Source organism: Hyaena hyaena, unplaced genomic scaffold (genome assembly GCF_003009895.1).
Source record: "Hyaena hyaena isolate Hyena2069 unplaced genomic scaffold, ASM300989v1 scaffold_1422, whole genome shotgun sequence".
In the NCBI taxonomy this organism is placed as follows: Eukaryota; Metazoa; Chordata; class Mammalia; order Carnivora; family Hyaenidae; genus Hyaena; species Hyaena hyaena.
The window spans coordinates 279,792-301,229 of NW_024082053.1; the positions used below are offsets into that span (position 1 = coordinate 279,792).

Here is a 21,438-nt window from a genome sequence, read left to right on the forward strand (position 1 = left end):
GCCTTTTTCATTTCAGTTTAAAATTCAGATCTATTTCAAATTTCTGATTAGCTATTTAATGAAACACTGACCTCTGATGTATTCCTAATAGCCATTGGTATTTTGTATGCTGTTTTTATGCAACAAATATATTTTGATGATTTCATAATTTGAAGATTGCTACCAGCTCAGGTACTTTAGAACATCTTATAAAAATAGGAGCCCTGCATTTATTAGCATATTTGTATTTTGGTTGTTTAAATGGCCCGTGTACATTGTGTACCATAAAAAGACAATGGTCATAGTTTTTTACAAACAAATATGAGGACTTCTTGGAGGAAAATACCGATTCCAGGTCTAGCGCAGGAACTAGGGAAGTAAGCCTGGAACGTCTAGTCATACCAAATGGGGAAGAAGTTATGTTATTGAGATCATGTCAAAAGGTCTCAGGAGTCAACCTGAAGGTGCTCCCCAATGGTCAAAGATAAAATAAATTGCACATCAACAAAGAGGAGAATAGTGATGGAGTTTAAATCTACTATATCATAAGGCTGCTTACAGAAATACTTGCTTATTACTGTTGTATGACCCTGGAAAATTAACTCATCATTTTGTTAAGTGAAGAGTAGGAAGCCTTTATGCTGCTTCCCCCCACCCAGGCTTTTTTTTTTTTTTAAATAAAAACTGGATACTACTAGTAACCAGTAAATGATTTCTGATTTCTCTTTATTGAAAATAGTCCAGCTAATAAATGAAGAAAAGGTGAGAGACGTAGAATATCACCAGTTTGGAACTCCTAATAGACTGATTCTTGGGTTCTTCCACATCAGTGGCAACTAGCATCACAAAATGTGACATGGTCAGAGAGCCCGTGCCTCCCGAGCAAAGAACAAAATGTCACTTATAAAGTAGTTGCGCTCCTCCCCAGATAGCAACCTGAATCTTTTCAAAGTGACAAAGGCAATCACTAGACTGGAAATAATACAGAGGACAGGGGAACCTGATAAAATATACCATGAGTATGTAAATAGCAAACTCCAGACCCTCCAGACCACGGGCAATGTGACAAGAGGAACAACCACACCAATACATACAATTTCAAGGTGGAAAGAAAAGAGAGGAAGACGGAAGGAGAACCGAAAGATGAAAGTGGACATAAAGGATATATCAACCAATCGCAATGTCTGAACCTTATTTAGATTCTGATTCAAAGAAGAATATGTATGAAGCACTTAAAAATCTAAACCCTAGGTGGATATTTGATGATCGATTAAGAAATTCTTATTAAATTTTTATCATTGTGGTTGTATTTTTTAAAGAACTATTTCTCTTTTAGAGATATATCTTAAAATATTTATAGGTGAAATAGCTAGGATTCGCTTCAATTTACATAGGGTGGAGGAAGTGGGTGAGAGCACAGAGAAGGACTGCCTTGAGGGCCTGGCTTTTGGGGTTGGGTGATGGATTGATTATCCTTTTCTAGTCTGTGAATAGCTCAAAATTCTCCATAACAAAAAGCTACAAACAAAGCCAATCAAAGTACGGAAGCATTCCTTTTTTTTTTTATTCTACTCTCAAGGTTTGACCAATTTTAAATATTTCAAGGGAAAAAGTTATGCCGGACTAACTTTAAAAAACTGGTATATGTTCATGACCTACATTTAATATTCTCAAAAGCAGACCATTTTTCTAGGGGAAAGAGGAAGTAAAAGGACAAATCTTTATATTTTATTTATTCATATTCTCATTTACTTACTTCACCAATATTTCATCTGTACTCATTAGGGCAACTGACATTGAATGAAAGTAATTGTGGACAATAAGAGTTATTCCTGTAGTTGAGTTTAATTAGGTACATCATTATTTTAATTGTACAGAAATTTACCAACAGAGATACCAGCTGCCTATTTACTAAATGTAACCATGTAAAAAACAAAACCAGAATTCTCTCCTGGTTATACTGCATAAGCCATTTTTAAATTCAGTATACAAAATAACTTTTTGATTTAAGGACTTTGGGATATTTTCAAAGATTTACTTCTGAACAATCATTAATTGTACCATATATATACCACAAGTGATCATGGCAATTTTCCAACATCCCCGCCTGCCTTTTACCTTTTGCCTTCCGTATCTTATTTTTCCATTTTCTAACATTTGATGCTACTTACCAACTTCTTTGCTGTCTTATGTCAATAAGCTTTCAAAAAAAACTCATAAGAACCTGCTAAAATACCTACCCTGTTAATTAAAAGGTGGGGTGATGACACATCAAAATCAAAATACTAACTTTCCGTGGTTGATACAAACATAGTAACTAAGTTTAATTTTTCCATGATTAAACAATTTTATTGTTTCCTTCTCAAGTTATTTTATGACTCACTGTTTCTTCTTTGGGTCTCTGAAAATGATCCCTTCCTCATGTCTATCATCTGACAACCCACCATTCACCTGTTTCAGACCCAGATGTAAAGATTAGAATTCAGGGGCTGGGCTCTGGTGGAATCAGACCAGATTTTTCCCACAAGGTCCTTAAAACTAGGGAGGCCTGCCTGATACACAACTAAGAATAGTTGTCCTTTAATTAAGGGGTATTTTTTCCCTCTGTGATTGTTTTGCAACAATATCAAAACATTTATGAAATGTTTATCATCACAGATCCTGAAGTCTACTTTCTTGAGTCGCTGGCTCATTTTCAATTACTGAAATAACCAAAGAAAGAACAAACAAATCCAAACAAGCAAATGGAAAATACATTTTCCTCCTCCTCCTATTTCTCTAGTGCAGAGTCTGTTCTCATTTATGATATTTGTATCAAAATCCCCTTGCTTGCATAAAATTGATAATAAAAAAAAAAAACACTTACCCAGAACAAGAAGTTGAAGATAAACATAGAATATTTTATACAGCCACTCACACCTGCCATGTCGGAGAAGAATCAGGAATCCAGATGCTGTGCCTGTATCTGTTGGTTAGAGGATTGTCCCGCAATATGCTCTGGAAGAATGTGTCTGCAGAGATTGCTGTGCCCACGGCTTCTGAGCAGAAATAGAAAGCAAAGGAGGGGGACAGGGGAATAATCCGGTTATTAGAGTGGATAAAAAATTAACCCACACATTTAAATATCACAAGGGCTATCTCTAGGCGAGTGTGCTCTTTTGCTTGTCATGGCTCCTGGGGCACTGGGCCAGGATATTTATGATCCTTTCTCCCAAACTGCCTCCTCTAAAGTAAACAGATATCAAGTTAAGGAGTGGCTCTGGGTCGGAGAGAGAGTGGCACAGCTGATACTAGGTTGTTGGATTTCAGAAACCACAACTTGACTTCCCTGCTCTCTATTTCCACTTCAGGGAAGTGAGATCAGTTTTGCTTCGAGATAAAGGGGCATTGTGTCTCAATTCGTTTTTGCATTGCATTTTCTCAACAATGCACAATTTCTTCCAGGTGCAATCAAATGCATTGAGAAATCTGCAAAAATCTGAAGGCTTACATGTAGTCACCTTTTATCCTTAACCCCAGAAGAGTGGGAACAACCATTACAGGTACCACCTTGCAAAGCCTCTAAACTTGTTTCAAAACAAGTCCACCGAGCTGTTGTGAATGACTCATAGATAGAGGAAGTGAGGAAGAAGAGATTGCCCTGCCTATCATAAGACCATTCAGTTTTTATCTTTATTTCTTACAGTGTAAAAGGAATAAAAAGCTTAGGAGTCATTCTCTGACTACCCCATTGTGTTCATTTTATAATGTGTAGCTATTCTGATAGCTCAGTTTATTGTGAAGGCAGGCACTGTACTTTCCTTCCTATGATAAGTTACACCTGGCAACAGTTCCTCTCCACCAACCCAGTTTTTGGATTCCTGGTCCTCTCAGACAAAAAAAAAAATTCAAAATGAGAAGGTGGTTATAGTTCAGTGACCACAGATTGTGCAATTTCTTTCTAGTGCTAATAGAAGGCAGCTGTTGCAGGTAAAGGCAAAATGCTCTGACCTAATCAGGGAGGTGTGGACCGCTTTTGTATAAACAATTTGGGTCATGCTAGTTTTCACATCCTGAATCTAAAAGGGAGTTCTTTTCCTCCTAAAGAACCCCATACTTCAAAATGTTGTTGGGGGAAAATACCCCTTTAAATATTTAAGTTCTGTACAATAAGCAAGTGTGGGCTTGTAAAAAAAATGGATTCGTTAAGAGAATGTTTTTCTACTTTTCACTGACATACAAAGGTGCTTTTGAGATCATTCCACTCCTTGACTATAAACACAATGTGTTTTTAATGTATTAGCACCAATAATGCTTAGTACTAAGGCCAAGTTTAGGAGTAGCTCAAAAATAATGGCTTAATATTTAAAGAATTATTAAAATTGTTGGTGTTCTATGCTGTTTCTTCTAGAAAATAGAAATAATTTCACAAACTTCTGAGATAATATTGTGTATAGGATTACCTATAGCTGAAAGAGAGAGACAGAGAGTGAGCAGGGGAGGGGCAGAGAGAGAGGGAGACACAGAATCCAAAGCAGGCTCCAGACTCTGAGCTGTCAGCACAGAGCCGATGCAGGGCTCAAACTCATGGACTGCAAGATCATGACCTGAGCTGAAGTCGCATGTTTAACTGACTGAGCCACCCAGGCGCCTCAGAAGAATTTTTGACTGAGCTGAAAAACTGAATGGATTTGAATTCTAGAAATGATTATCATTTAGAGGTAAAATCAAAAGAAATATATAGATAAAAATGCTATTTTGTTGACGAGTGTATTGAGTACTTACCAAATTTCAATTTGGAATAGACTTTTCAAAATCTCCTTCTAAAGAATATAATCCTTAGTTAAATCACTGTGGAACCCTGAAACATAAACATCAATGGATGCTCTTTGTAAAAGAATCCCCCGTCCAATTAGAAATCTGTATGAAAGAGTTCACACTTCTGAATTCCTATCCCGGTAAATGTTATGATCACACAATACTTGCCCAAGCTAAATATTGTGGAGTCCCTTTGTATTCCTTTCTTTCTTACCTGATATCCAGTCATTTCCCAAAGTCCGCTGAGCTGCTCAGTTTCCTTCAAATCTGGTTCCTCCATCTTTCCTTTAGCTACTGTCATTATTCAACCTGTCATCATCTCATACTTGGGCCATTCCACTAGAATCTTAAATTAGTTTCCCTCCCAGTCTCTTCCCCTTCTTATCTGCCTTAACACTTCAGAATTTTTTCTCTTTTTCTTCCCATAATTCTTTTCATAAATACTTCTTGACTATGTAATTCTCCTGGTTCAAAACCATTCTAGGGGCTCTTGGGTGGTTCAGTTAGTTGAGCGTCTGACTTCGGCTCAGGTCACGGATCTCACAATGTGGGTTTGAGCCCCATGTCAGGCTCTGTGCTGACAGCTCAGAGCCTGGAACCTGCTTCTCTGTGTGTCTCTCTCTGCCCCTCCCCCACTCACGCTGTGTGTGTGTGTGTGTGTGTGTGTGTGTGCGCGCGTGTGTCAAAAATAAATAAACATTAAAAAATACATTCTAAGGATGGCTTCCTGTAACTTACAGAAAAAAATTCAGATTTCTTAGAATGGCATTTATAGCACAGTGCAAACTGGCCTCTACCCACCTCCCAGAACTTTCTCCTGTTCCTCCCTCCCTGGGCAGCCTCTACTCTTAGGCTCCATAGTCACAAAATTACTTCATAGGACTGGAATGTATCTTGGGATTTTACCCTTCTGTGCCATGTGATAGAGTTCTAGGGGACTACGAACAAGTTATCTCTCGCCCCTCCCAAAAAATCAATTATCAACTAAAGGAAAATAATTTGTTTCAGGACTTGTCAGAACCCTAACTTGCTGATAATCCAGCAGGTGACAAAATACATAGCAATTCCCAAATGAATGTGATCCCAGAAAAATATTTTTGAATGACATATCTTGAACCAATGTTACAACACTGACTTAATTGAAATGCAGATCTAGACAAACCTCCACATTTTACACAAAGGAAAGTGAAGCCCAGAGAGACTGAGTAGCCCAAGGTCACAAAACCGGCTAGTGGCAGGGCTCATTAGCTCTTGACATGAGGTCTCAGGGTGATCATATCACTATTCTGTCCACTTCCATCAACTATCTCTTAGTTATATACAATGATTATAAGTCAGTTACCACCTTAGATCTTGAGAAGTTGTTCTATAGCAGATATTTAACAGTGGGAAGTGTGGGGAAGGGAGGGGTTGGAGAAAGTCAATAATAAATCTTAGACCCAACAAAATGCGAGGCCAAGAAGGAAAGGAATGGAGAGTAGGATATCACAAGAAACAACAAGTGAAGGAAAGAACGGAACAAAAGTCTAATAAATCTAAATAAAGTTTTCCTAATCCTGCCATTGTGCCAATTACTATGACTCATAGTTACAGGGTAACCAACAGGAGATGATGATTCAAATCCAGTTAATCATGAAAATTCTCCACAAGGCAGTCATAGTAAACTAGGTCTTGATAGCAGTGTGCGGACTCTGGCAGGAAAAAGAGAGAAAGAGTTTCCTTGTGTTCAGAGTAGAGAAAATAGCATGAATCGGACCATCAGACACCCTATATAAAATACAGCATTTTCTCTTGGTCATCAAGGTAATCAGGCCTACATTTGGGATATGGACCAGAAAGCAGACATAGATAGGAGGTTCATATTTTCACCATGATACCATGTTTCCCTCCGTAAGAAACACCCAATAACCCATTCACCAAGTGTCTTGAATACATACTATGTTCGAGGCACAATACTGTAGGTGCTGGAGATAGAGCCGTTTACAAACAAGATAAAAACTTTGGCCCTCATGGAGATTTTATATAGTATATACAAATATATTGGGTAACTAGATTTTAGAAACAAAAATAGAAGGAGGAAGTTATCTTCCCACTATGGTGTGAGTTTAAACAGATGCTCTTTATTATTATTTAAAGATGAATTAGATAGTATATTCAGATAACCTGCCATTTAGTCATTCATTTGACATATTCACTGAACAGCTACTATATTCTGAGCCCTGGCGATATGGCACTGAACAGACAGAAAATGCTCCTGATCTCTTGAAGTTTGCATTCCGGAAAGAAAGATAACTTCTTCTTTGTGTTTTTGTTTCCAAAATCTAGTTACCCAATATATTTGTCATTGGAGTAGGAACTGAAAAACCAAGTCATATGTTTTAGAGAAAAGCTTATTTTCTATTTTATGTTGTATATTCTCCCATTATCACTGGCATTATATACTATATGTTTTAATAGCATTGTGAATGTTACTTTCCTCAAAGCCTAATAGCACAAGTGAGAAAAATGACGTTGGAAGTTTCTCTTCCTTAGGACTACTTAGGTGTGAGTGTGTAACTGCATGAAGACATGAGGTCATGCATTCCAAATAATTAGAGTGAAGAGAAAGTTCTGATACTCTTTAGCAGTTCTCATTTTGAAAAAAACTTTTCTTACTTTTGGAAAATGAAGGTTGCTCACTTGCAGGTTTTATGATCCTTTCACAGGAACAGAGGCTTGGCGCTTGTCCCCTAGGCCAGTTCCAACATTCCCTAGACCAACATTTTTTCTTCTGTTTTCATTTGAACATAATACTCTATGCTTCCTATCCTGTGTGCCTATGGAGCCTAGCTCACAAAAACCTCTTGCATATTCCCACTCGGGCTGGGAAGCATCTGGTATGAGAATGATCTGTCTCCTTCCATTGCTGGCCATTTTGAAACAACAATGTCTATTTGTAGTTTTAACTCCAGCTCAGAAGTAAATGACTTAGAATTGTCTTTGTAAAGTAGCGAAACGGTGTTCATGAACAATGGATACCCAATATTCTTCCTCTTTTATAGATATTTTTACTCTAAAGTTGTCATGATTTGTACCTAGACATAAAGTCACAAACCATATCGGTTACACAAGGAAAAATATGAAAACATTCATAGGAAAACAGACTTTAGAACACCAGAATCCATTTTTAAGTGTTTATTAGGGAAGATTGAGGTGAAATAGTATGGTGATTACAAATGCAGTGTTTGACCATGATGGATTAGAGATGCCCATGAATTCTTATTAGACCTCGCTACAGTGTTTATACTCTTTTCACGCTTGTGGCAAGTTGAAAAAGGGGCCAGTTCCTGGTTGGGGTCCAGGGCCAGGTCCTTGGCTTGGCAGCCCCCAAAGCTGAGCTTTGCCAACCTTTCCTGAAGTGATCTGCTACTTAGGATAGATTCACTTTAAATGATCTCACAGGAGCCAGAACATCAATTTCTTCATTTATGATGAGACATGTACCCATTAAGCCGCCCAGCATAAGACACTGGCTGATCGGAAAATCCTCTCCCTGTCAGAAAGCAGCACAGAAGCCAGAGCACACACACATGGTTTCTTGGAGGGGAAATTCAGTAATGGAGTCTGTGGATACATTGCTAAGATTTGATAGGCTGATGAGTCTAGCACCATCTCAAGGGCCCAACAGCCAAACCCACCAAATGACACCCTGAGCGGAGGCAGCAGCCTCTCCATGAATACAGCTGTGACAAACCCCAGACTCCTTCTCCTCCAGATTGCCTTCTCTGTACTCTGTTCAGTCCATGCCCTCTCTGTGATCACAGTCTACCCCCAGGCAAGCGGACGTGAACACTGGGTATCCACTTACCCGACTGTAATTACAGTTCAGTCCTGCTTCCGAGATCACAGTTTAATTGCATTTTAGATATTTCTAAAATTCTTCACTTAAAAACAACTGCTCTCTTAGTCCAGTCCTATAAATTTTACTAGTTGGTCTCTCAGAGGCCAATCCTATTTTCCTTCTCTCCAAACCAGGACATGTGCCCTCGTACAGACTAGAATACTCAACAGGAGAATGAAGAATACAAACCAGAGCATTGTCATCTCCAGCCCAGGATCATTGGATACTCTATTTTTGTGCTGAATATTTGCCTGGCTGTTTGCTTTTTAAGTTTAAAGTGTAAATGCCAACCTGCTTTTCTCTGAGTTCTCTCTGAATCAGTCCTTTGTTTGGTCAGTTCACAAGGTACACATTAGCTGCCAGGCATGATTAGGCTCTGAGGTAACAGTGATTAAGAGGTAGGGAAATGAGCAGAGGCCACCAACACAGAATTTTAAAAAGAAAAAGAAAAAATACAAGGGTGGGGATGTTTAATGCTTATATCAGACACCAGTTTCTCAAACTGAAGGAGCCAACAAAATGTTACACTGAATTTAACACAGGCGTAGCCCATGACTGGTCAGAAATAAACAGAGACGTTTTACTCATAATGCTAATTAGGATCTCACAAGTGACTGATTCTAAATTAGAAAGGTTTATTCAACCTCACACAGTGGGAATGTATTGCATGGCCATTCTGGTTCCCAGGAGAAAATAAAATAACAGACAGGCACTGTAAAAGGTCATTTATGAGGAAATCCCAAACTTCCATTTCACACATTTTAAGAAGCAGCAAAATGTATCCCAAATTAAGCTCAGGTAGAAAACAACTCAGACTTTGTTTTGAATTTTTTTTAAAGCCACAGAGAGTCCTATTTAGATTTTTCCTGAGTACTTGAAAGACTTGATTTTCCCTGACCATGAGAAAGCAAAAGAAACTCAGAAAACCAGAAAACCTGTAGATAAACACCTAAAGGAGGGCCTGGCTGCATTTCCTTCACTATCATACTGTTTAAATGGATCACACCAATCTCAATCCATATCAAATAAAAGTACCCATATCTAGGAATATAATATCTAAATGTAATCATTCAGGAAATGGAGTAAACCATTTCTCCTAGAATTCTCTTCTAGTTCCATTCTTCATGTATATTCAAGTATTCAAGTCTCCTTCCTCACTGGGTGTTATATGGAAACCAATCTGACAATAAACTATTTGTAAAAAAAAAAAAAAAAAAAAAAAAAATTATTCAAGTCTCCTTCCCTAAACCTTCCCAGTAATTATTTTACTATTAACACATTAATTTTTTCAGAAAATGCTTCATCCGTAGGCCAATTATGTGAGGAAGTAAAAACAATTTTAAATAAGCTACTCTTGGGGTCATTAAAGTGTCTACAGGTAAAACAAAGATGAGGAATTGCTTTCCTTTATACAGAATCAAGCTGACCTCTAATTTAGCCTACACTAATCATTAAACCTTAAGAAAATATTCCAAAGGAGAACTTACTGATTTTTTTAAATTGTGGAATAGATCCACCCTCTTTCTGCATACTAATTTATTTATACCATATTCATACTTGAGGCTTCAGATAGCCAGAAAATTCCCGTAAGTGCTCTGCTCTCTTTCCTCTTCACTCTTCATGGTTTCTTGAATCCACGAGTGTGAAGAGGTACTGTTAAGCCAGGAAGATTGGCCTAGCCAAGGTCCCTCAAAAAGGAATGTGCAAATCTGGGAACACATTCCAGGGTTTCTAGCTACCAGGTTAGGGCCTGATATATAGGAAATATCAGCCCGAAATTTCAAGTTTCTTGAGAATCACAGATTCTCAGCCAATCCCCTAAGGAGCTCTCTGAGAAGGAAATAGTTCATAAAGCTATTCTCTGTGCAGTAAAAGATTATGTCACTCCCATGCTTTGAACGCTCTAATGGATTCCCATCACAATTAGAATGAAATCCAAAGCCACACAAGATGGGCCCTTGGCTGCCTCACTGACCTCATTTCCTCCCACTTTCTCCCTCACTCACGCTGCTCCAGCCACAGTGAACTCCTTGTCGATCCTTGGACTTGCTGAGCATATCCCCGACTCAGGGCCTTCCCACTTCCTCTTCTTTCTGGAATCCTCTTCATCTACAAGAGCTAGATGTAATACACTCACTGTATTACATATTTATTTATTCTTATTATTGTCTCCTTCCCTTCTGGAATGTAAATTTCAGGGAATCGGGAGCATTTTCGGTGTTGTTCACAGAACAACATATCCCTTGGGTTCAGAATATAGTAGATGTTCAATAAATATGTATTAAATGAATGTCTAAATAGCAAGTTTTCTAACTATATTTTCTAATTTATTTTTTAAGAATAACAAAGAGCACCTGTTTGTGTTCCCCATTCTATTCTACTGCCTAGCACAGTGACTGAGAGATATAATCACAACATGTTCTAGGCTGCAGCACTGCAAAAGATAATTCACAACGTTCTTATGAACTTTATATTCCACCAACTTGAGACAAGAAAACCCCTACAAATAAACAAATAAATATGCAAGAAAACACTAGGAAGAGAAAAATGGCAGGATCTTGTACTGCAATGTAACTGAGGCAAATACTTTACATTAGATGGAAGCTTGAGGATGTGACATTCAAACTGAGTCCTGACCTGGGTCAAATCATAAGGAAGCACCAAACATGCCCAAATCAAAGGCATTCTGTGAGATAACTGGCCTAAATCATTTAAATGCTAAGACAATGAAAGTTAGGAAAGACTGAGGAATTATTCCATATTCAAAGAGGCTGGAGAGAGGCATGGTAACTTGGGGGAATATTATCCTGAATTAGAGCTGTTTCTATATAAAAGTTGTTACTTGTGAAATTAATCAACATGACTGGGATCTACTGGCAAGGATACATGGGGACTCTTTATATCAGTCTTGTAACTTTTCTGTAGGTTCAAATTGTTTGGAATAAAAATAAATGGTCTCTGTGATGGGAAAATAATTGAGGCACAGAAAAGTTAAATAATTTTCCCATGCACCTGGGTGGCTCACTCAGTTGAGCATACAACTTCGGCTCAGGTCAGGATCTCACAGTTCATGGGTTTGAGCTCTGCATCGGGCTCTGTGCTGACAGCTCAGAACCTGGAGCCTGCTTCAAATTCTGTCTGTCTGTCTGTCTGTCTGTCTCTCTCTCTCTCTCTGCCCCTCCCCCCATTCATGCTCTGTCTCTGTCTCTCAAAAAGAAATAAATGTTTAAAAAAATTTTAAATAATTTTCCCGAATTCCCATAGTTTGTGATAAAGCCTGGATGTGAACCCAGGCAGTCTAGCTCCAAACTATGAATTTTTCAACCACTATGCATGTTGTTTCTATAAAATAGAAACATAATGTCATATAAATGTTTATCACAATGTCTCATGCAAAGTAAGCTCTCAAGTGATATCCTTATTATTAAAAATGAATACACAGTAAACAAAGAGTCTTGCTTGAGAAAAAGGTACAAGCCATGTTAAGATGTACGGTAAGAGAGTTCCAGACAAAGGCAACAGATAGTACAAAGACCCTAAGGTAAGCACAAACTTGACATGCTGGAGGGAAAAGGCTGATGTGTGTGTAACATAAAGAGTTATGGGGGGCATGGTTTGAAGTGAAATCAGAGACAGATTCAGGTCAGATCCTAGAGAGAGGTGTAAGATAGGGAAAAGAGAGTGGATATATTTAAGTGTTATTGGAAATGTAAGGTAAGTGTTATGGGCTGAATTGTGCCCCCCAAAATTCATGCTAAAGTCCTAATCCCCAATAACTGAGAATGTGACTGTATTAGAGAGATTTCTGAGATCAGAAAGATGTTGGAGTAGGAGGCCCTGGACCATGCTTCTGCCCACAAACAGACCAATTAAGCAATTCATGAATGAATTAAGCATTCATTTATGGGAAACCTAGAAACTAAGTGAAAGGCTTTTGAATGCTGGGAAATCACAAAAACAAATTTATTGACGTCACTAAGGAGACTCAGGACACTTTCTTCCTGGAGGTGCTTCCCCTGGTGCCATGTCACAGGCTCAGAAAGAGATCTCCTGGCTTCTGGTTTCTCCCAGGGAAAAGAAGGGGTTGGTTTGCCTATCCAGTGCTTTATCTTTTTTGAGGGACCTCCCCAGAAGTTTGACTTCAATCCTACCAGTGTTGGAGCTTAGACCCAATTTTAAAATGTGTGTGCTAAGGACTTGAGTAGAAATTTTTCCAAAGAAGACATACAAATGACCAACAGATATATGAAAAAATGCTTATAGTCACTAATCGTAAGAGAAATGCAAATCAAACCCACAATGAGATTTCACCTAATACCTGTTAGGACTCTTATCATAAAAAAAATCAAAAACGTAACAAGTTTTGGGGAGGCTGTGGAGAAAATAGAACTCTTATGTACTCTTAATGGGAATGCAAAACAGTGCAGCCACTATGGAAAACTGTATGGGGGTTCTTCAAATAAATAAAACTAGAAATACTATATCTTCCAACCATCCCACTTGTGGGCATGTATCCGAATGAACTGAAATCGGGTTTTCACTGATGCATCTGTACTATGTGTCCATGCAGTGCTAGTCACATTAGCTAGGATGAAGAAACAACCTAAATTTTGATCAGCAGATGAATAAATAAAATGTGATACAACATAAAATGAAATGATATTCAGCTTTAAAAACAGGAAATTGTGCACTATGTGACAACGTGGATGAACTTTGAGGACATTAGGCGAAGTGAACTAAGCTACACAGAGAAAGACAGGCAAGTACTGCAGGATTCCACTTATATGAGGAACATAAAATCATCAAATCTCCAATTCATAAAAATCAGAGACCAGAATGCTGGTTACCTGGGGCTTGGAGAATGGGGAAATGGGAAGTTTTTTATCAACAGGCATCAAGTTTCCATTTTACAATATTGCGCCTATAGGCAATAATAATTTATTAGACACTTAAAATCTGTTAAGGGAATAGATCTCATGTTAAATTTTTATCTCAATAAAATAATGAATAAAGAAACAAACAAAGAAATAAGATGTGGCTATATTTGGACACAAAGTCTTTAAAGGGACAATTAAAGTAAAATGAAGTCGTTAATGTGGGCCTTCATCCGATATGATTAATGTCCTTACAATAAGAGGAAATGAGGACACACACACACAGAGGAATGATTATGTGAAGACACAAGAGAATACAGCCTCCTACAAGCCAAGAAAGGAGACCTCAGAAGAAATCAACCCTGCTGACACCTTGATCTCAGACTTCTAACCTCCAGAATCGCAAGAAGATTAAATTCTGTTATTTAGGTCACCCCGGCTGTGGTGCTTCATAACAGCAGCCCTAGAAAATTAATACAGCAGGTTTCAACAGTTGAAATGATATGATACAGTGATCCAGGCAGAAGATGATGGTGGCTGGTCTAGGGTGATAGCAATGCAGAGGAAGAGAAGTGATTAGATTCAATATAGACTTTAGAGGTGAGATGAACATTGACGGGGAGAGAAAGAGAGGACCGTGGATGACAACAAGATTTTAATGTGACTAAGTTGGTGGATAGTGATGCCACAAAGATGGAGAAAACTAGGGGAGAAGAAGAAGTTCTGTTTTAAATGTCTCAGATTTGAGATGCCTATTAGACATCCCCATGGAGATGTCAGGTAGGTAGCTGACTATATGAATCTGGAATTCCAGGAGAAAAGTCAGAGCTGGATATAAACCTGGGCATCTTTGCCACATGGGAGATATTTAAACCAAAGTACTGGATAAGATTAACTAAGAAGAAGCCATACATAGATAACATGAGAACCATGGCCCAATTCCTGCAGCATACCAATATTTAAAGTTTAACAAAGGAGTGAGTACATCGGACTAAAAGTCACTAAAAGTGACTTAAGAGGAAAACTAGCAGAGTGGTATCCAGGAAGCGAGAAAAGGAAAGTGTCCTAAGGAGAGATCAGGCAGATGTCAAATGCTGTTAAGAGGTCTGGAAATAGGAGTATTCCCAGTCACCCCTGGTTTTGACGGCATGATTACTGCCGCCTTTGAGAGAAGACCAGTCTTAGTCACATGGTAAAGACAGAGTCCAGTTAGAAAGGGTTGAAGAAGGAATGAGAAGTATGGAAGTAAAATCACTTACTTTAGACAATTATTTCAAGTTTCACTGTAAAGGGGAGCACTCAATATATGAAAGCCAGAGGGTAACCTGAGCTCATCTAGTTCCACTGTTCAGTGGGAATTTCAGAGGGATGTGAAAATATGTTCCCACGTAAATTAAACTGGAGAGTTTATTCACATATGTAACATTAAAATTAGACATTATATCATGTAGAATTAAACTCTTCATTCATTCCATAAAAGCCTGCAGGATCACAGGTTAGTAAATTGTAATAGAAAACAGAAAAAATAGAAATATTGAGTTTCTTGGATAATAAATTCTTGTAAGTTCTTAGGTAAATTTCTCTCAAAACTTTGGTAACTAAGAATCATAACTTACACAATAGATATTAATAAGAAACATTACATATCAATGGAATTAATAAATCCAAATCAAATATTAAAAGTATTAAATGGGAAATTAAGGAAAACTAATGGTCAGAATTTTAATAGCTATATCATACCATGCTCCAGAAAGAATCTCAGGCAACTTACAAAACTATACATGTAACAGGGAGAAACTTAGCATGTCTGACTCCATATTGCTTCCATGTCCTTTGTTGCTATGATGTATATTTTAGCAAGTTCTGTTTAACCCTGCACAATGGCATGTTACAGCTAACATTTGCAAACACCGCTCTTTAACCAAAACCCACCTCACTCAAGGAGATAAGAAAAATATATACAAAAATAACTATGCTATGTTTAAGATTTACAGGAATGACATGACCAGATGACTATATGCAAAGATCAACTGACCAAGGACAAAAAAGTTGCACTACCCTCTTTAGATGCCTATGGATGTCAGTCAACTTTTGACTCCAACCCCATCCTGCTTCTCCCTCTCACTACAAAAGAAGCCCGAATTTCATACTGACAGGGACATAGTTCTTTGGGACAACAGTCCACAAACTCCTTGGTTTGCTGGCTTTCCAAATAAAGTCACTTTCTTTACCCCAATATCTTGCCTCTCAACTTATCAGCCTGTCATACGGTGAGCAGAAGGAGCTTGGACTTGGTTATGCACAAATAATTATAAAATACTTAAATAAACAAGGAAATTTAAGGAATGAATGGGGACAGTGGGGGCAAGACTTCTCATTGTATATCTTTTCTTTTGATTTTTGAGCTATGCAAATGTATTCGCTATCCAGAAAATTTAATTTTTTAAATTCAGCTTCGTTTTCATTCAAATCCTGAAATTTGAGTTTCATTCAAAGCTGAGGAGACAGATAACTGAACAGATCTCAGCAGACACACTGGCAATGGCATTTAAGATCTGCTTTGGGTCATATCAGAAGGGAACCAGAAAGTATATGCTCTATGCCAGCTGGGTAGAGACAGAGTCTAAATAGATAAAGGGGAAGTCAGTGATGATATTGCAGAAATCTGGTCTGGATCACTGGCAGAAGAACCAAGAGGCACTTGGAGATCTTGGAAGGGAGGAGGTTTATTTTACGCCAGTGAGCTCAGAGGAGATCATTCTCCAGAGGTCTGAGCCCAGAGCATCAGTAGAGGGAGTAATTTGTAGCCTGTTACTTCCGCATTTCTCATTAATGCATGAGACAAGCAGTGTGGGAAGAAGAACCTGGAGGAGGGATCCTTTGACCAGGGACAGGTATTTCCTTATCAGTCCTGCTGGCCAACTTACAACAGATTTTTCCCTATCAATCAAGGACTAATCCAATATTTAGAAAATTTTTCAGGATAGGGAAAGGAAGCTTATATATCAGGATATGATGCAACAGGCAGATATGTATAACAGAACAGTGTTCTATGAGCATCTCCTGTGGGACAAGCCCACTTTGGTTCATGCTTTGATTTCAATGCTTTTCTCAGAGAATAAAACCCAATTTGGGACATGTTAGATTACTTTCCGGTGGAAAAGGAAAGTGGGTTCTTCCAAAACTAGAAGCTAATGATGACAACAGGGCTAGTTCCTCTCAAACATGCTGGGGGCTTGAGGTCTAGGTCTGTCATGTCTTTCACAAGGTGTATCAGCCAGACGCAAGCAGTATTCGGAATGTGGTGGTCCCTCTATTCTCATCACCAGGCTAATGGACTGTTATCAATTTTGTTACTGTTTTACCCAGCATTTTGTTGGCCTTCCATGGTGGGTCACTTTTGCCCCCCTGATTGTTTCATTGCTTTATGTGCCTTCCTGATACCTTTATGTATCTCAGGACCTCAAACTCAAAACTATCAGATCAAACGAATTGGTTCTCCCCATCGCCATCTTCCTCTTTACTATTTTCTTAATTAATAGACTTCATTTTTTAAAGCAGTTGTAGGTTTACAGAAAAATAGAGCAGAAAGTAGAGTCCCTCTAATCTCCCTCCCTTGTCCTCTCCTGAGCTTCTTCCTCTTCAGCATCTTGCATTAGTAGGGCACATTTGTTACAACTGATGGGCCAGTATTAATACATTATCAATAACTGAAGCCCATAGTTTACATTAGGGTTCATTCTTGGTGTTGAACCTTCTATGGGTATTGACAAATGTATCATGACAGGGACCCACCATTACAGAATCATACAGAATAGTATCATGGCACTAAAAATGCCCTGTTTCACCGACTCATCCTTCTCTCCCTCCACTCCTGGAAACCACTGATTTTCTTACTGTCTCCATAGTTTTGCCTTTTTCAGAATGTCATATACTTGGAATCACACAGTGTGTACCTGTGGCATAATAAGAAATATATATTTTGTCTTTTTCCCTCCTAGGTTCCCGGCACACGGGCTCCTAAAATGCCTGGAATCTCAGGAAGAAAAATAATGTCATCTGTATGCTAATGAGGTAATTGGTAGTTAGGGGTCCCCAAAGGACTTCTGGATAGTGGCTGCTTCCCAGAAAGACCAAGGCACAATCGCAACTTTCAACTCCACCCCTGGCTTCCAGGGAAGGCAGAGGGGCTGTAGATTAAGTCAATCATCAAGAGCCACTGATTTTATCAATCTTGCCTAAGTAATGAAGACTCCATAAAAATCCCTAAGCAATGGTGTTCAGAGAGCCTCTAAGTCGGTGAACACACTGAGGTGCTAGGAGGGTGGCACACCTAGAGAGGGCGTGGAAGCTGTGCACACACAGCAACCGCCCCTGTACCTTCTCCTATGTGTTTTCCATTTGGCTGTTCTGAACTTGTATTTTTTTATAATACACCAATAATAGTAAGTAAAGCACTTTCCTGAGTTCTGTGGCTCATTCTAGCAAATTATCAAAACTGAGGAAGGAACATGAAAACCCCCCAATTTATAGCCAGAATTTATATACAGGCATACCTTGGAGACATTGTGGGTTTGGTTCCAGACCACGCAATAAAGTGAATACTGCAGTAAAGCATGTCAAATGAATTTTTGGTTTCCCAGTGCATATAAAAGTTATACTTACACTATACTTTAGTCTATTAAGTGCAATAGCATTATGTCCAAAAAAACAATGTGCATACTTTAATTAAAATTATTGCTAAAAAATGCTAACAATCATCTAAACTTTCAGTGAGTCAAAATCTTTTTGCTGGTGGAAGGTCTTGCTCTGAGGCTGATGGCTGCTGACTGATCAGGGTGGTGTTGATAAAGGCTGGGTTGGCAATTTCCTTTTTGTTACTTTTTTAAATTGAAGTATCGTTGACACACAGTGTTATATCAATTTCAGGTGTACAACGTAGTGATTCAACAATTCTATACATTATGCTATGCTCACAGAAGTATAGTTACCATCTGTCACCAAATGATATAATTACAATGTTGTTGACTATATTCCATATGCTGTAATTTTAATCCCCGATTTATATATTTTATTTAAAATTTTTTTTAATGTTTATGATATTTGAGAGAGAGACAGAGAGACAGAGAACAAGTAGGGGAGGGGCAGAGAGAGAGAAGGAGACCCAGAATCAGAAGCAGGCTCCAGGCTCCGAACTATCAGCACAGAGCCTGATATGGGGCTTGAACTCACAGACTGGAAGATCATGACCTGATCTGAAGTCGGCCACTTCACTGCGCCACCCAGGTGCCCATATATATTTTATAAATAGAAGTTTATACTTAATCCCTTTCACTGATTTCACCCACCCACTCCCAAACCTCTTCCCCTCTGGCAGTCACCAGCTTGTTCTCTATACTTATGATTGCATTTTTTGTTTCTTTGTTTGTTTTGTTTTAGATTCTACATATAAGTGAAATTATATCATATTTGTCTTTCTCTGTCTGACTTATTTTACTTACATAATACTCTCTAGGCCCATCCATGCTGTCTGTGAAAAGTGGCAAGATCTCATTCATTTTTATGGCTGAGTAAGATTCCATTGTGTGTGTGCATCACACTGTATGTATACATATAAAACCACATCTTCATGACCCATTCATCTACTGATGGACATTTAAGTTGCTTCCATATCTTAGCTATTGTAAATAATGCTGTAACAAACATGGGAGTGCATATATCATTTTTACTTAGTGTTTTCATTTTCTTTGGGTAAATACCCAGTAGTAGAATTACTGGATCGTCTGGTATTTCTATTTTTAATTTTTTGAGTACCATCCACACTATTTTGCACAGTGGTTGCACTGATTTCTATTCCCACCAACAGAGCACGAGTATTCCCTTTTTTCCACATCCTCGCCAACACTTGTTATTTCTTATCTTGGATAAAGTATAACATCTTATTGTGGTTTTGATTTGGATTTCCCTGATGATGAATGATATTGAGCATCTTTTCATGTATCTGTTGGCTATCTGTATGTCTTCTTTGGAAAAATGCTTATTCAGATCCTCTGTCCATTTTTTAATGGTATTGTTTTTTGGTGTTGAGTTATACAAGTTCCTTATATATTTTAGATATTAACCCCTTATAGGGTATATCATTTGTGAATTTCCTCTATTCTTCAGTAAATTGCCTTTTTATTATGTTGATGGTTTTCTTCACTATACAAAACCTTTTTATTTTGGTGTGGTCACAGTAGTTTATTATTTTTAATGCTTATTTATTTTTGAGAGACAGACATATCATGAGCAGGAAAGGAAGAGAGAGAGAGGGAGACACAGAATCTGAAGCAGACTCTAGGCTCCAAGCTGTCAGCACAGAGCCCGATGCAGGGCTTGAACCCACAAACCATGAGATCATGACCTGAGCCAATGTTGGATGTTTAACCGACTGAGCCACCCAGGTGCCCTGATGGTAGTTTATGTTTACTTTTGTCTTCCTTGCCTGAAGAGGCATGTCTAGGAAAATGTTGCTAAGGTTGATATCCAAGGGATTATTGCCTATATATTTTTAAGGATTTTTATAGTTTCAGGTCTCACATTTAAGTCTTTAATCCATTTTTAGTTTGTTTTTGTGTATGATGTAAGAAAGTGGTCCAGTCTCATTCTTTTGCACGTAGCCATCCAGTTTTCCCCATACCATTTATTGAAGAGACTATCTTCTCTTCATTATATATTCTTGCCTTCTTTGTTATAGAGTCATTGACCACATAAGTGTGGATTTATTTCTGGGTTCTTTATTCTATGTCACTGATTTATGTGTCTATTTTTTGACGGGACAACACTGGGTTGTTTTATTTTTTTTTAATGTTTTTATTTATTTCTAGGAGAGAGAGAGACAGCGTGAGCAGGGGAGGGTCAGAGAGAGAGGGAGTCACAGACTGAAACAGGCTCCAGGCTCTGAGCTGGCAGTCAGCACAGAGCCCGACGCGGGGCTTGAACCCACAAACCGCGAGATCATGACCTAAGCGAAAGTCGGACGCTTAACCGACTAAGCCACCCAGGCGCCCCAACACTGGGTTTTTTTTGACAGACTTTTTAAAAAGTGTATTTATATTTCTTTCAGGGGGGAGTGGGGGTGTGTGCCTGAGTGGTTCAGTCGGTAAGTGTCCAACTTCAGCTCAGGTCATGATCTTGTCGTTTCCAAGTTTGAGCCCTGCATTGGGCTCTGTGATGACAGCTAGGAGCCTGGAGCCTGTTTCAGATTCTGGGTCTCCCTCTCTCTCTCCGCCCTCCCCCACTTGTGCTCTGTCTCTCTCGTACAAAAATGAATAAACTTAAAAAAAAATTAAGAGAGAGAGAAAGCAAGGAGGGGAGGGCAGAGAGAGAGGGAAAGAGAAGGAGTCCCAAGCAGGCTCCACACAATTGGTGCAGGGCTCAAACTCACAAACCATGAGATCATGATCTGAGCAGAAATCAAGAGTTGGATGCTTAACTCACTGAGCCAGCAGACACCCCAACACTGTTTTGATCACTATAGCTTTGCAGTATATCTTGAAATACAGGATTGTGATACTTCCAGCTTTGTTCTATTTTCTCAAGATTGCTTTGGCTATTCAGGGATTGTATGGTATATGGTTATTTTGTAAGAAACTGCCAAACTGTCTTCCCAAGGGTCTTTGCCGTTTTATATTCCCACTAGCAATGAATGAAAGTTCCTGAGTCTTCACATCCTTACCAGCATTGGTGATGTTGGTGTTCTGGATTTGGGTTATTCCAATAGGTGTGTAATGATACCTTATTGTTGGCTTAATGTGCAGTTTCCTAATGATATATGATTTGAGTATTTTTCATATGTGTACCTTCTTTTGTGAGATGTTTTCAGATCTTTTGCCCAGTTTTTAATTAGGTTATTGCCCTATTGCTAAG

At 38.5% G+C, this 21,438-nt stretch overlaps 1 protein-coding gene across 4 annotated transcripts in view; it reads right to left on the reverse strand.

Annotated features, from left to right (window-relative positions):
- The window catches only part of TSPAN8 (tetraspanin 8), a 98,953-nt gene that overhangs the window by 28,794 nt on the left and 48,721 nt on the right, over positions 1-21,438 (reverse strand). For 2 of the 4 annotated variants that reach the window (XM_039223662.1, XM_039223661.1), the window contains exons 2-3: positions 4,744-4,819; positions 2,846-3,017 (exon numbers count right to left, since the gene is read on the reverse strand). In XM_039223662.1, coding sequence (XP_039079593.1) covers positions 2,846-2,905 — 60 coding nt within the window. In that variant the 5' untranslated portion in view covers positions 2,906-3,017; positions 4,744-4,819. Of the gene's footprint in view, positions 1-2,845; positions 3,018-3,469; positions 3,486-4,743; positions 4,820-21,438 lie in introns of those variants that run through there. The other 2 variants (XM_039223663.1, XM_039223664.1) reach the window with 2 other exon arrangements.